General features: G+C 34.1%; 2 protein-coding genes across 2 annotated transcripts; both read right to left on the bottom strand.

Moving 5' to 3' along the window:
* Nucleotides 1-877: 877 nt before the first annotated feature.
* LOC127736810 (uncharacterized) lies at nt 878-4,851 on the bottom strand. Its single transcript, XM_052247405.1, has 6 exons — nt 4,169-4,851; nt 3,669-3,845; nt 3,265-3,441; nt 2,795-3,039; nt 1,600-1,762; nt 878-949 (listed from the first exon to the last, which is right to left on the bottom strand). Exons 1-5 carry the CDS (start codon nt 4,802-4,804, stop codon nt 1,705-1,707), a joined length of 1,293 nt encoding a protein of 430 aa, XP_052103365.1. The 5' UTR covers nt 4,805-4,851; the 3' UTR covers nt 878-949; nt 1,600-1,704.
* Nucleotides 4,852-4,867: 16 nt separating this feature from the next.
* On the bottom strand, nt 4,868-13,075 carry LOC127736800 (splicing regulatory glutamine/lysine-rich protein 1-like). Its single transcript, XM_052247399.1, has 3 exons — nt 13,036-13,075; nt 6,410-7,517; nt 4,868-5,029 (listed from the first exon to the last, which is right to left on the bottom strand). Exons 1-3 carry the CDS (start codon nt 13,047-13,049, stop codon nt 4,868-4,870), a joined length of 1,284 nt encoding a protein of 427 aa, XP_052103359.1. The 5' UTR covers nt 13,050-13,075.
* Between the last annotated feature and the right edge of the window lie 296 nt (nt 13,076-13,371).

The following is a 13,371-nucleotide window of genomic DNA, read 5'->3' as shown; positions in this document are numbered from 1 at the left end:
AAACTCCATCAAAATAGTTATACAAAGAATAGATATAACATCTACTAAACAAGAGGATGTTGAAATTCAATACAAGTCTAAATATTCCATGTAACAATCGTCACAGAATGTAACAGCCCCCGTACAATTATAGAACCTGTTGTATGTTCAAATAGTCATTTGAGTTTTGTAGAAAGCATCCACTGACCTATAAATGTGTAGAACTCATCAAAAAATCTTTCTTTTCGGTCTAAATTTAGGTTATGTGGACAAATTTTGAGCGAACCAAATGTCTGTTACACATTGAAACACCATAAGAATAAATTTAGTAATTAATACATTGAAACACCATAGGGGTAAATTTAGTGATCAATACACTATTGGGGGTCTGTTTTTTTCTGTGTTGAGTTTTTTAATGTCTAGATCTGTCTAGAATATATCTTTTGCTATATTGATTGATTGTTTTTTTGTGTTTTAACACCACTTTTAACCACTGCATTTAGGCTTTTTTGTTGCTGCCAGTCTTTATTGGAGGAAGCCGGAGTGCCCAGAGATAACCACAGACCTGCACCTGGTTATGTCTTTTGTCCATTGATTGCCCTTTTTTACTCATGCTTTGGTTGTCTAGATTCTTATGAAATGTCAGTTCATAATTTCTTAATTGTTAATAACATATATATTTAAGGTGGGCAGTGATTTGCTTGTTCCGCATTGGTCAATAACATGGAACCGCTGGGAGGGAGTTTCGGTGAAATGGAATCTTTAATACAGTTTTAAAATTGATTTTTAAAGGGCTACCCAGAACACATGTACATTATAAGTACTAAGTAAAGCCATGAAGAGATGTAAACACAGGGAATCAAGAATAAATTTTCAGTAGTAAAACTCAAGCATAAAAACGTTAACCAAATATTTTATTTGACATAAAACTTGGAACACTCTCTGGCACAGATTCCTGAAGTTCAAAGATCTGAAAAAGAGGAAAATGGTACAGCATTAACTTTTGATATTAACTGAACTTTTCATTATAGTATTCATATATATATATATTACATTTTGCTATGATACATGTGTGGCAAAATATCTATTTTAACCAAATTAATAAATTTATATGAATAAAATAACATTGCTCTGTGTGTGTGAACATCTGAACTGTTAAGGTACATGTATTCCTTCATTGTACAGTACAAACAATGTATATATTTCTTGGTTGTTCTTGGAAAGATTTATAACTTTATCTACATGTACATGTATTATGTACATGAATTTCCACATACTTGGTGAACAAATGGCTCGAAAAATTTACATTCAATTGAGGTATTTGTTTCAATTGGTATCAGCCAGGACACAAATTTACACATTCAATATATATGTCAATGTATGTGTTATAGATCATCTTGAATTTAGTTTAGTGTATAATTCAGAATCATCACTGAACATTTTTTGGAATTATAATTTATGACTTATTCTATTTGTATGTGTGGACTTGGCCTATCACTCACAAACATCGGACTTGAATTACTTTGTAAAAGGGTGATCTGAGTTTAAACACTGTATTTTTTTTATATCTATATCTTTGGATAATGTAAACTATGTTTTAATAAATAATCTCATATCTACCTTTGAATTTGTACATAAATCGTCTAGTTCCAATCAAACAGACATCTGGCGGGTCTATTGGTTTGACCACCTCTGATGATATTATGGAATGGCGTATCGATGCACTTATCCACAAGTCCTCCTTCTTGTGGGTATAGAAGTAAACATAGGGCCACACATCAACCTAAAACAACACAGTATTGATTTTTTTATTGTTCAAAAAGGTATAAAAAATAACAACCACTTATATATCGATACCATACAGTTCAATTTCATCAGATCAGCAAAAAGTTAAAGAAACTGCTTATTACAACTGTAAGCTGATGTTGTTGCAAACCCCAATCACAAATAATTATGATATGTGTAAACTAACTATTTATCCCTCTAAAATTGTGTAATTTAAAGTTACATTTTAGAAATTTATGTAATTATATAGAAATTATAAAACCTACTACATGTATAATATCTAATTATTTGAACTAAAGATCAATCTAGAATACAAGAACCCTTTATTAAAATTCTGGAAATTCAAAATTTTTACAAAAGTATGATACAAAATAGTGGTTAATTAGACATTTAGAAGTTTCTGCAAAACAATCCTAGAAAATATAACAGTAAAACATAATAAAACTTTAACTTAAACTGAACAAAACTGCAATACTTACAACAGCAGGGTATGTTTTTGTCCCTTGGGCAATAAGCAAATATTGCCACTCATATAACTAATACAATGTAAATATAAAATTGAGTAAATTTGGAAGCTGAATTATGAACAAATAATTACACTGATATCTGTAGTCAACTTCAATAATTTATGAACAGTTGCATACATGGTTATCAGACATATGTAGAAACATTACTTGGACAGGAATTACAGTCAGCACTCAAGAAATTTTATCATAGCCATCATGAGCTGATCTGCCATTATGACAAAAGTGTGTCAGAAATTGTATCTAGTATTCTTCCTCAGTCACAAGTAGCCTTCCATCATTAAAGGACTGGACAAAGAAATAACACAACAGGTGCCTTATACGGTGCAGGAAATGCCTACCCTTCCAGAGCACCTGATTTCACTGCCAGTTTTAAGTGGAGTTCGTGTTGTTACTTACTTACTTTAACTGTTTGTAAATGTCTGTTGTTTACTCCTTGATTTTGAATGTTATTGTCTTATGTACATTAAAACAACAAGTCTATTCATCACTAATATTTTCCTTACCTCTGTTGCTCATTACATCTTTTAGTGTAGTGCTCAGAGACTAAGAGCTGGTCATATAAGGGCTTCTCTTGGAACAGTACAATACTATTGTCCCTCTGTTCACTGTTATCCTGCAAGTTGGACATCAGAGCCTCTTCCGGTTGAACTGAAGCAAAAGGTTGGACATCCATGGGTTTAACTGTCATCAAGGACTGGTTATCTGTCAGTTTATCCAATAAGGAGTGTTGATCAGTGGTGGTCTCATCCTGAAAAACAGCATGAAATTGTAATGCATGAAATGGCATAAAATTCTTGCACACCTTTCATCATCAAGACAAAAAAGTTCCACGTACCAAATGAAAGCAATACATTAATGGGTCTAAAACAGCTTATTTAATTTTTTTTTAATGGGTGGCTCCATCATTGTCCATTATAACTGTATGATCATGCCCAAAGTCTGGGTCTGCAATTTACATAATAAATATAGATACCTTAGACACAACAATACTATTGTTGCTCTGTTCACTGTTATCCTGCAAGTTGGACATCAGAGCCTCTTCCGGTTGAACTGAAGCAAAAGGTTGGACATCCATGGGTTTAACTGTCATCGAGGACTGGTTATCTGTCAGTTTATCCAATAAGGAGTGTTGATCAGCTGTGGTCTCATCCTGAAAAACAGCATGAAATTGTAATGCATGTAATGGCATAAAATTCTTGCACACCTTTCATCATCAAGACAAAAAAGATCCACGTACCAAATGAAAGCAATACATTAATGGGTCTAAAACAGCTTATTTAAAAAAATTTTTTAATGGGTGGCTCCATCATTGTCCATTATAAATGTATGATCATGCCCAAAGTCTGGGTCTGCAATTTACATAACAAATATAGATACCTTAGACACAACAATACTATTGTTGCTCTGTTCACTGTTGTCCTGCAAGTTGGACATCAGAGCCTCTTCCGGTTGAACTGAAGCAAAAGTTTGGACATCCATGGGTTTAACTGTCATCGAGGACTGGTTATCTGTCAGTTTATCCAATGAGGAGTGTTGATCAGCTGTGGTCTCATCCTGAAAAACAGCATGAAATTGTAATGCATGTAATAGCATATAATTCATATAATTCTTACACACTGTGATAATCAAGTGAAAACAAATCCACGTACCAAGTGAAAGCAATACATTAACTGTTTAAAAATCTCATCATAGATACAAGGATTAATTTTGTATCTAGCCAGACACGCGTTTCGTCTACAAAAGACTCATCAGTGACGCTGGAATCCAATAAAGTTAAAAAGGCTAAATAAAGTAAACAACTTATTAAAAAAAAGTTGCTCCATCCTTGTCCATTACTGTATGATCATGAACACATCTAACATTATAGAAATATTTACCATATTATATTGGTTATTGCTGACGTCTGAATCACTGTCATCAAGTAAATCCATGACCCATGAAGCCAGCTGCTCAGACAACCCGCTGATGTTTTCCAGGTCTATATCTCCAAGAGTGTCAGTACTGTATTCAAGGACATCATCATTTATGGACATCTTCAAAATTGGACAGAAATGGTTTGGAATCCAATGAGCATATGTCATTTCATCATTTCTGTTTGATGACCAGAGGATATATGCAGGTGTGTTGCTTTCCATTTCCCTTGGCAAGATTGATCGATTGAGATCTTTTCTCACATTTGGATTTCCACGATTTGGATAAACTGATTGCAGAGGCCTTCCCAAAACTGATGCAAGTGCAAAAATCTGCCAAATTCCCATGAATTCATTTGCACTGCATACTTTCCTAATCTCTTCAAATAGTGTTCTTTCTATCAAAGATGAAGTAATTATATCTCCAGGTGTATACAGCTCTGAATACATAACGTAAGACTTTGGGAGAACAAGCGCTTCTTTATCAGATAGTTGTTCACCTCTCCTTAAATATGTATGGTCCACATACAGCGGCAAATAGCATGCCAGTTCTAATGCAATTCTGGCACGTAGTTCCGTATGATTGTTTTCTGTTCCATACATTATCACACTAGCAGACCTAGGCAAGCAATTTCCATCACCAAGTACACTTGCAGGGAAATATCCTTATTCCTTGACATCATCCGGCAACAGTTCCATCCCGAACTTGTCAATATGTAACCCACTTCCAGAAATAGAAATGTCTTCATCTTTGTTGCACCTAAGATGTGGTATTACACTTGCGAGTTCAGTTCCTTTAATCATCATGTCATCTACTGTAGTAGAGCTCTTCAAAGTTTGTAATATAACTTCAAAAAGAGTGTCCTTATTATCTTGCACTCTTGCAATATTGACTGATAGTTCATTGATTTGTGGTGAGGTATTTTCAAGAGAGTGCAATTCTTCAACTGTTGTGTCTTGTCTGTTAAATTCTTTTTGTTTTGGTAAATCCTGTGTTCTTTCTTGTGAGTCTGCTTTTTTGTGGCTATTTGAACGAGTTGCTCTTTGGTTTTTCTTGCTCAACTGTTTTCTTGGAGTTTCCTTAAACAAACCTTTGACATTTTTCTTGTCAACTTTCTTACTTTTTTTAGAGGTGTCTTTCTTGTTCAACTGTCTTCTTTGTGTCTCTTTTATCCAACCTTCTACCACGTCTACATTATGACAGGAACCAGATCCTTGTATGCATGTTGAGCTAAAACAGCTAAGTGTGCGCTTTTCTAGAGAAGCCGAATCATTGGAAGCCCTCACAGAATGAAGTTGTCTGGTTTCAGGAACAGCCTTCACATTGGTCCTCTCTTGGCGTTTTCTGTTGACATCACCTTCCTTTACTATGAAGAAATTTCTTCTAAAATGACAACATTCATTCTGCGAGTCTAGTGTTGGCCGTCTTAAATTTGCCTCTGCAAAATCAAAGAATTCACTTGCATTTTGAAGTGAATCTGCCTCTTAGATTTAATCTCATAAACTCTTTGTATATACTCGTTTGCCAATGAAATACAATGTTGAACATAATGAAAGTCATGTTTTTTGTCTTCTGACACATAGATCATGCTTTGAGTTACGACTAACTTACAGAATTTGCATCTGATGTAGGCAACAATGCTGAAAGGAGTAACTGTGTCATGAGACCAATGTGCACTTTGTGCTTCATCCTGGTATATACATGTGTAATTTTCTGCAAAATCACTACAGAAAACAGTCCAATCAGACGGCAAATTCTGTGTCACATGTCTGAATTGGTCATGTTGCCACCAGGCAGTATTTAAGTGAGCACTGAATGGCTGTAATTCTTTTTTGAGCTCTTCAAGGAAATTATTGACACTCTCTTTCTTTAAACTTAGAACCTTCTTTGATTTTTTTTTCATTTGCATGCATATACGTCTGCGTCTCCCATTTATACCATTGTATAATATGCCTTTTGTTCAAGTCTAACTGGGAAATAAACTTATCTACCCCACATAATTTGCATAACCTTTTAACACATTCAATTTTGTAATATCTAGATCCTTCTGGTTTTTGGCATACAGTTCTTGCTAACAAGTCATATCTGGTGTTAATTCCTTTAATATTTAGTGCCTTTACTTTATATTGAATATTTGTACAATACTCACAAAGACAATTGTTAAAAATAGATTTACTCATAGTCTGTACAGTCTTGGGTCTTAGTACAGTGAACTTGGAAAAATTTAATGTACATTCTTGGTTTTCTTTAAGGAATTCATTGTAGTTGTCCCTTAAACTGCTCTGCAAGATTCTTTTTGGTTCTTCAGATTTCAATGATGCCTGTTTTTTATCCGGCAGACATACAGTGTCAAAATCTTTGTAGAATTTTTCTATCTTGTCAATTGTATCTTCTGTCAAAGCATCACTTCTTTTTGGTGTTTCAGAATCTTCTTCCCATACATCTTTAAGTTTTGAACATTTAACTGCAAATTTCCAAGAAATGCCAGCCTTTCTCTTTTCAGCATCTTTAAGTATGAAGCTAGTTAAAAGTCTTCTTTTCTTTAAAACCTCCTTAGTGCGATGTTTTCTGGTTTTATGCAAATCATCTTTCATCTTGCAGATTATTTCTTGGCTTATCCTAAGATGTCTTTTTTTTGTTGGTGTCAGTAAAAGGCCATGTTTGGTCAATGCTTCTCTTTTTCTTGGAGTTGCCTTAGCAGTCAACCCCCCAACTACAGATGCAAACTTTTCAGGTGATGAAGGTAGATGCAACGAGGCTCTGTACACAGCCTTTCTTTCTGCTTCCTTTGTTGAATACCCTTGGTGAGTTTCTGTTGATTCAGCTGGCATTAGGTTTTCAGTTGTGCTCTTGGATTTATTCAATTTGTATTGCAACCGCCTTTTTTCATTAATTCTTCTTCTCTTTTGGCTTGAGTACTTTGCTCGTTGTTCTTCTTTTTTTCTCTGCCAGTATTCTCTTTCTGAACTTACTTGTGCACGTGTTTTTGGTTTAGGTTTTTTTTTTAATTTAACAATTTCCTCTGGTTTTCTTTCTTCTCCCCATTTACGTACTCGTAACCTCGTTTTTTCCCTCTGATTGATTTTTTGTTCAGAAGACCAATTTTCCCTCCATTTTCTATTTCGTTCTTTTTCTCTTTCTAAGTATGCAATATATTTTTCAGGGTCTTGTTTTATTTTGTCCCTGTAATTCTTTGACCTTTGTGCAGCAGTTTTTTTTTGTGATGCAGATTCTGATAAATGTATGGTATTTGTTTGGACATCATTGCTGATCTGTGGCCGCATTTGCGACCTCAACTTTAAGCGTAAAAACGACCTGAAAGAAATAATACAGTGGCATTATGCTTTCTGGTCTGTCCCAGATGTTTTTGGTAAAAGTTGTTTATTATGATGTTGAAGTCGTATCAACTTCAAACTTGGTATGTGCATGTTCCTTATAGTATGATCTTTCTAAATTGTATGTTAAATAAAGGTTTTGATCTCATTTTTATGGTTCACTATACTTAGAAATGTGATAATGTAATAAACTGTTGACACAGGGATATGTCTCGCCTATATGCAATTTTGATAGTTTAATGCAATTGTTTAAATTAAAACAGCAACATTTAAACATGAAAACTATTGAAAAATTTTCAAAGTCAATGAACCATGACTGAAAATGTGATGTCAAATAATCTTTATGGGGGAGATAATTGTGCAAAAACAAATGGCTGAAAATGTTATCTACCGCTAAGTGTCAATTTTGAGGGTTATTCGCCCTTACATGTACTTGCTATTAGGTGTAATACCACCATTGATTTTCCCCTATTAGTCTATGTTAAATTTGCACTTTTCAAAAAAATGTGCAGAATTTATCTTTGTTTCAAATAAAGAAATACTTGGCATGAGTAAAGTTTTATCCTGTCCAGTACTATAGAAAAAAATTCACATACATTTCATTGCATATAAGACAATAACCATCACTGGAAGTTAACCAATCAAATTTTCCCCCTTTTTTAACCTGTGTACAAGCTTTAGTAACCATGTAACCTCAAGTTAACAAAATATTCTATAGAAACCCCAAATAAAAAAAATAATGGTGCTTTGAAATACCCAAGATATATATTTATGACCCAGAAATGTTTTACTGCAATGAAATGTAGGATCAATAACTTACAACTGTCAAATTCAAGGGAATATTTTTTTTCGACCTATTTTCGTATCCAACCGGATGTGACGTACTATGATTTGGTGGTATTACACCTATTAGATGAAAATTTATTGAATAATTCCATGTCATAGGATAATGTATTTAAGGAATGACTGTAATATTTTTTCTGTCTATGAAGAAATAACATAAAAAATGTGGTGCACACTGAATAACCCGCGTATTATTTAAAGTGTGCACCACATTTTATATCTTATTTTGAATAGGCAGAAAAAATATTACAGTCATTTCTTATAATTTAATTCTTAATTCCATTTCAAACCGGAGTAAATCATGAAAAAACGTTGATGATGTCACGATCACATGACAAAATTATGTCTATGAGCTGATAAACAAGAGTGCACACGCTAAAATGTCTCGCCTTCTTTACTAATCATTGATATTATGTTGATAGTCCTAAATATAAAGCTTTATTACAACTGTCACATAAACTTAACATTAACCAAGTAAACTAAACATTAAGTTAACCAATGAACCATGAAAATGAGGTAAAGGTCAGATGAACCATGCTAGGCAGGCATGTACAGCTAACATTTCTTCCATACAACAAATATAGTTGACCTATTGCTTATAGTTTAAGAAAAACAGACCAAAACACAATAAAATGCTCCGCTGGGGCTCAGCTTGATACGACCGCAGAGGTCGAACCCTGAACAGTTGGGGCAAGTATGGACACAACATTCAAGCTTGATGCAGCACTGAATTTGGATTGTTATTAAATATTTGACACAGCATAGGTTTCTGACACAGAATGAAAGTGGTCTAATAACTTAAAAAATTTTAATTTACCTATTCAAACCATATCATTATTATTTGCTTTTTATATATAAATCAGAAATAACCAATTTAAAATGGTAAATTTTAAAGAAAAAAAAGGAAAAAAAAATCCCTACCCCAAATTTTTTGAACCCCCTTATGATTCATCACCCATAAACTCAATCCCAGCCTTCCTTTTGTAGTATGGAACCTTGCAGTACAATTTCATAAAGATCCATACACTTACACACAAGTTATTGTCCTGAAACTAGAAAAATGCTTGTTTTTTTTGCCCTTTTATGGACCCTAATTACTAAAATTTTGAGAGAATTACCCCCAAAATAAATCCCAGCCTTCCCTTTGTGGTATGGTACCTTGCAGTACAATTTCAGAAAGATCCATACACTTTAACACAAGTCATTGTCTGGAAACTAGAAAAATGCTTGTTTTTTGGCCCCTTTTTGGCCCCAAATTCCTAAACGTTTAGGGCAATTACCCCCAAACTCAAACCCAGCTTTCCCTTTGTGATATGGAACCTTGCAGTACAATTTCATAAAGATCCATACACTTACACACAAGTAATTGTCCTGAAACTAGAAAAATGCTTGTTTTTTTTCCTTTTTATGGCCCCAAATTACTAAAATTTTGAGGGAATTACCCCCAAAATCAATCCCAGCATTCCCTTTGTGGTATGGTACCTTGCAGTACAATTTCAGAGAGATCCATACACTTGAGCACAAGTTTTCGTCTGAAAACTAGAAAAATGCTTATTTTTGGCCCCTAATTCCTAAACTTTTTGGGCAATTACCCCGAAACTCAATTCCAGCTTTCCCTGTGTGATATGGAACCTTGTAGTACAATTTCATAAAGATCCATACACTTACACACAAGTTATTGTCATGAAACTAGAAAAATGCTTGTTTTTTGCCCCTTTTTGGTCCCTAATTTCTAAAATTTGGAGGCAATTACCCCCAAAATCAATCCCAGCATTCCCTTTGTGATATGGAACCTTGTGATACAATTTCAGAGAGATCCATAGACTTACACACAAGTTATTGTCATGAAACTAGAAAAATGCTTGTTTTTTGCCCCTTTTGGCCCCTAATTCCAAAAATTTGGCGGCAATTACCCCCAAAATAAATCCCAGCATTCCCTTTGTGATTTGGAACCTTGTGGTACAATGTCAGAGAGATCCATACACTTACACACAAGTTATGTCTGGAAATTACAAAAATGCTTATTTTTGGCCCCTTTTTGGCCCCTAATTCCTTAACTGTTGGTACCATAACCCCCAAAATCAATCCCAACCTTCCTTTTGTGGTATTGAACCTTATGGTAAAATTTCATTGAGATCCATTCACTTAAACTAAAGTAAGAGTGCGAAAACTAATGTGTCTTCGGACGATGACGACAACAACGACAACGACGACGTCAACGTCATACCAATATACAACCACAAAATTTTTTTTGCAGTCGTATAAAAACTTAACACTGAGCAATGAACCTTGAAAATGAGGTCAAGGTAAAAAAAAACCTGCGTGACTGACAAATAGATCAAAAAATATTTCCATACACCAAATATAGTTGAACTATTGCATATAGTATTAGAAAAAAAGACCAAAACTCAAAAACTTAACTTTGACCACTGAACCATGAAAATGAGGTCAAGGTCAGATGACACCTGCCAGCTAGACATGTACACCTTACAATCATTCCATACACCAAATATAGTAGACCTATTGCATACAGTATAAGAAAAACAGACCAAAACACAAAAACTTAACTTTAACCACTAAACCATGAAAATGAGGTCAAGGTCAGATGACACCTGCCAGTTGGACATGTACACCTTATAGTCCTTCCATACACCAAATATACTAGACCTATTGCTTATAGTATCTGAGATATGGACTTGACCACCAAAACTTAACCTTGTTCACTGATCCATGAAATGAGGTCGAGGTAAAGTGAAAACTGTCTGACGGGCATGAGGACCTTGCAAGGTACGCACATACCAAATATAGTTATCCTATTACTTATAATAAAAGAGAATTTAACATTACAAAAAATCTTAACTTTTTTTTCAAGTAGTCACTGAACCATGAAAATGAGGTCAAGGACATTAGACATGTGACTGACGGAAACTTCGTAACATGAGGCATCCATATACTGATTTTAATAGTTCGGTCTTATGTTGTACTGTTATACCACTGTCCCAGGTTAGGGGGAGGGTTGGGATCCTGCTAACATGTTTAACCCCACCACATTATGTATGTATGTGATTGTCCCAATTCAGGAGCCTGTAATTCAGTGGTTGTCGTTTGTTTATGTGTTACATATTGGTTTTTTTATATAAATAAGGCCTTTAGTTTTTTCGATTGAATTGTTTTACATTTGTCATTTCAGGGCCTTTTAAAGCTGACTACGCGGTATGGGCTTTGAACATTGTTAAAGATCATACGGTTACCTATAATTGTTAATTTCCGAGTTATTTTGGTCTCTTGTGGAGAGTTGTGTCATTGGCAATCATACCACATCTTCTTTTTTATATTCACACATTACAACTCATCACTGTTAAGCTGGTGGCCAAGTATGGGTCATTCCGCTCATTAATTTGAAGTAGTGTTTGACAAAAATATTTAACAGGCAAATGGACAAACAGACGGATTTTTATACAAGGTGATTGCAATATAGCCCCCACTCTTAGAGTGGAAGTATAGTATATGAAACGTATATAATATACCGGATTTAAAGTGGTTTCTTCGGTATCAGGCAATCACACTACATTTTAGTCTTATCCGATATTATTGCGCAAAGTTTATTTCAATAAATTTTTCCTGAAATATAATATTTTCTTTAATGCAACAAGATCTTTGTTTAAATATAAAATCTTCGTGTCCATGTGTAACAATCTTTAGGTGTACTAGTGTCTCAATGTTACAATCATCACAGAAATGCCAGTATAATCATTACAATAGTGGCAGTGCATTGGGAGTATGCAAAAATAAACTTTTTACATTTGAAATGCAGATGGCATTATAATATTTATTAAGTCTAACATAAACATGTTTATTTCTGCAATTCAAGATTTTAGTGTCCCTGTGTAACTATCACTTAAAATTTTGGAGTCTCAATGTAACAATTGTGTTTTATTCTGGCGTCTCCATGTTACAATCATCACAAAAATAGTGACTATATTGTCACTTCAATATTTACAGAGCATTTTGCAAGTATGTAAATGAAAAAAATTGACATTAAAGTCCATTAAAATGAAGATGGCATTACTGCACATAAATATTTTCTAAAATAAACATGTTTTTCTGCAATTCAACATGATTGTTACAGAGACGCATAATTTTGGTGTCCCTATGTTACAATCACTTTGAATTCTTGTGTCTAATTTGTAACAATCGCTACATAATTTGGTGTCTCAATGTTACAATCATCACAGAAATAGGGACTGTATTGTCATTAGTAGGCATTACAATAGTTGCAGTGTATTTGCATGTATGCAAATGAAAACTTGTGACATTAAAGTCAGTGGTATATTTAACCATTAATATTTGCTTTAAAAATTATGTGTTTTCCACAATTTTGCTTGATTGTTACCGAGACACAAGATCTAAGTGTCTGTATGTAACAATCGTTTCTTAAAACGGTGTCTTTTTGCATGATAATATAAAAACATTTTTTTTATTGTAACCAAGGGAAATATAAAGTTCGTGGATATCGATAGACTTTATACATTTCTTCTTCATAGGACTGGTAAATATTTGCATTATTATACAATACTTCAACTATTAATAAAGAACTGTGAATGATCGTTACTTGTGTCGATCGTTAAATTTCAGGACACAAAAGCGTTACCTACCCATTCTCCGCCATATTCCATTTGTGTTCCCCGCTTGTACACGTCAATGATTCATGTGCACATGCTATGTCACTAACACAAAAATTGAGGTTTTGCTGATGCGCAGTAAGAAAATATAGGTGAATGAATGATCGTTACAAACTGGACGCGAATGTCAGCCGGTGCATTTCAATTACGATCACGTGTCAACGGAACGTCTTTATGTTATTGTTTTCACATTTTACACAGAGAAGACATAATTGGTGCATTTAAACATAATCGCTCATGCATGGCACCTACAATTAAAAATCCTGAGACCATTAGTTTTGGGTTTGACAGTGGACACGACAGTAGCGA

The sequence above is a fragment of the Mytilus californianus genome, unplaced genomic scaffold, assembly GCF_021869535.1.
Source record: "Mytilus californianus isolate M0D057914Y unplaced genomic scaffold, xbMytCali1.0.p SCAF_37, whole genome shotgun sequence".
Taxonomy (NCBI): Eukaryota; Metazoa; Mollusca; class Bivalvia; order Mytilida; family Mytilidae; genus Mytilus; species Mytilus californianus.
This window is presented reverse-complemented; position numbering and strand designations above follow the sequence as displayed.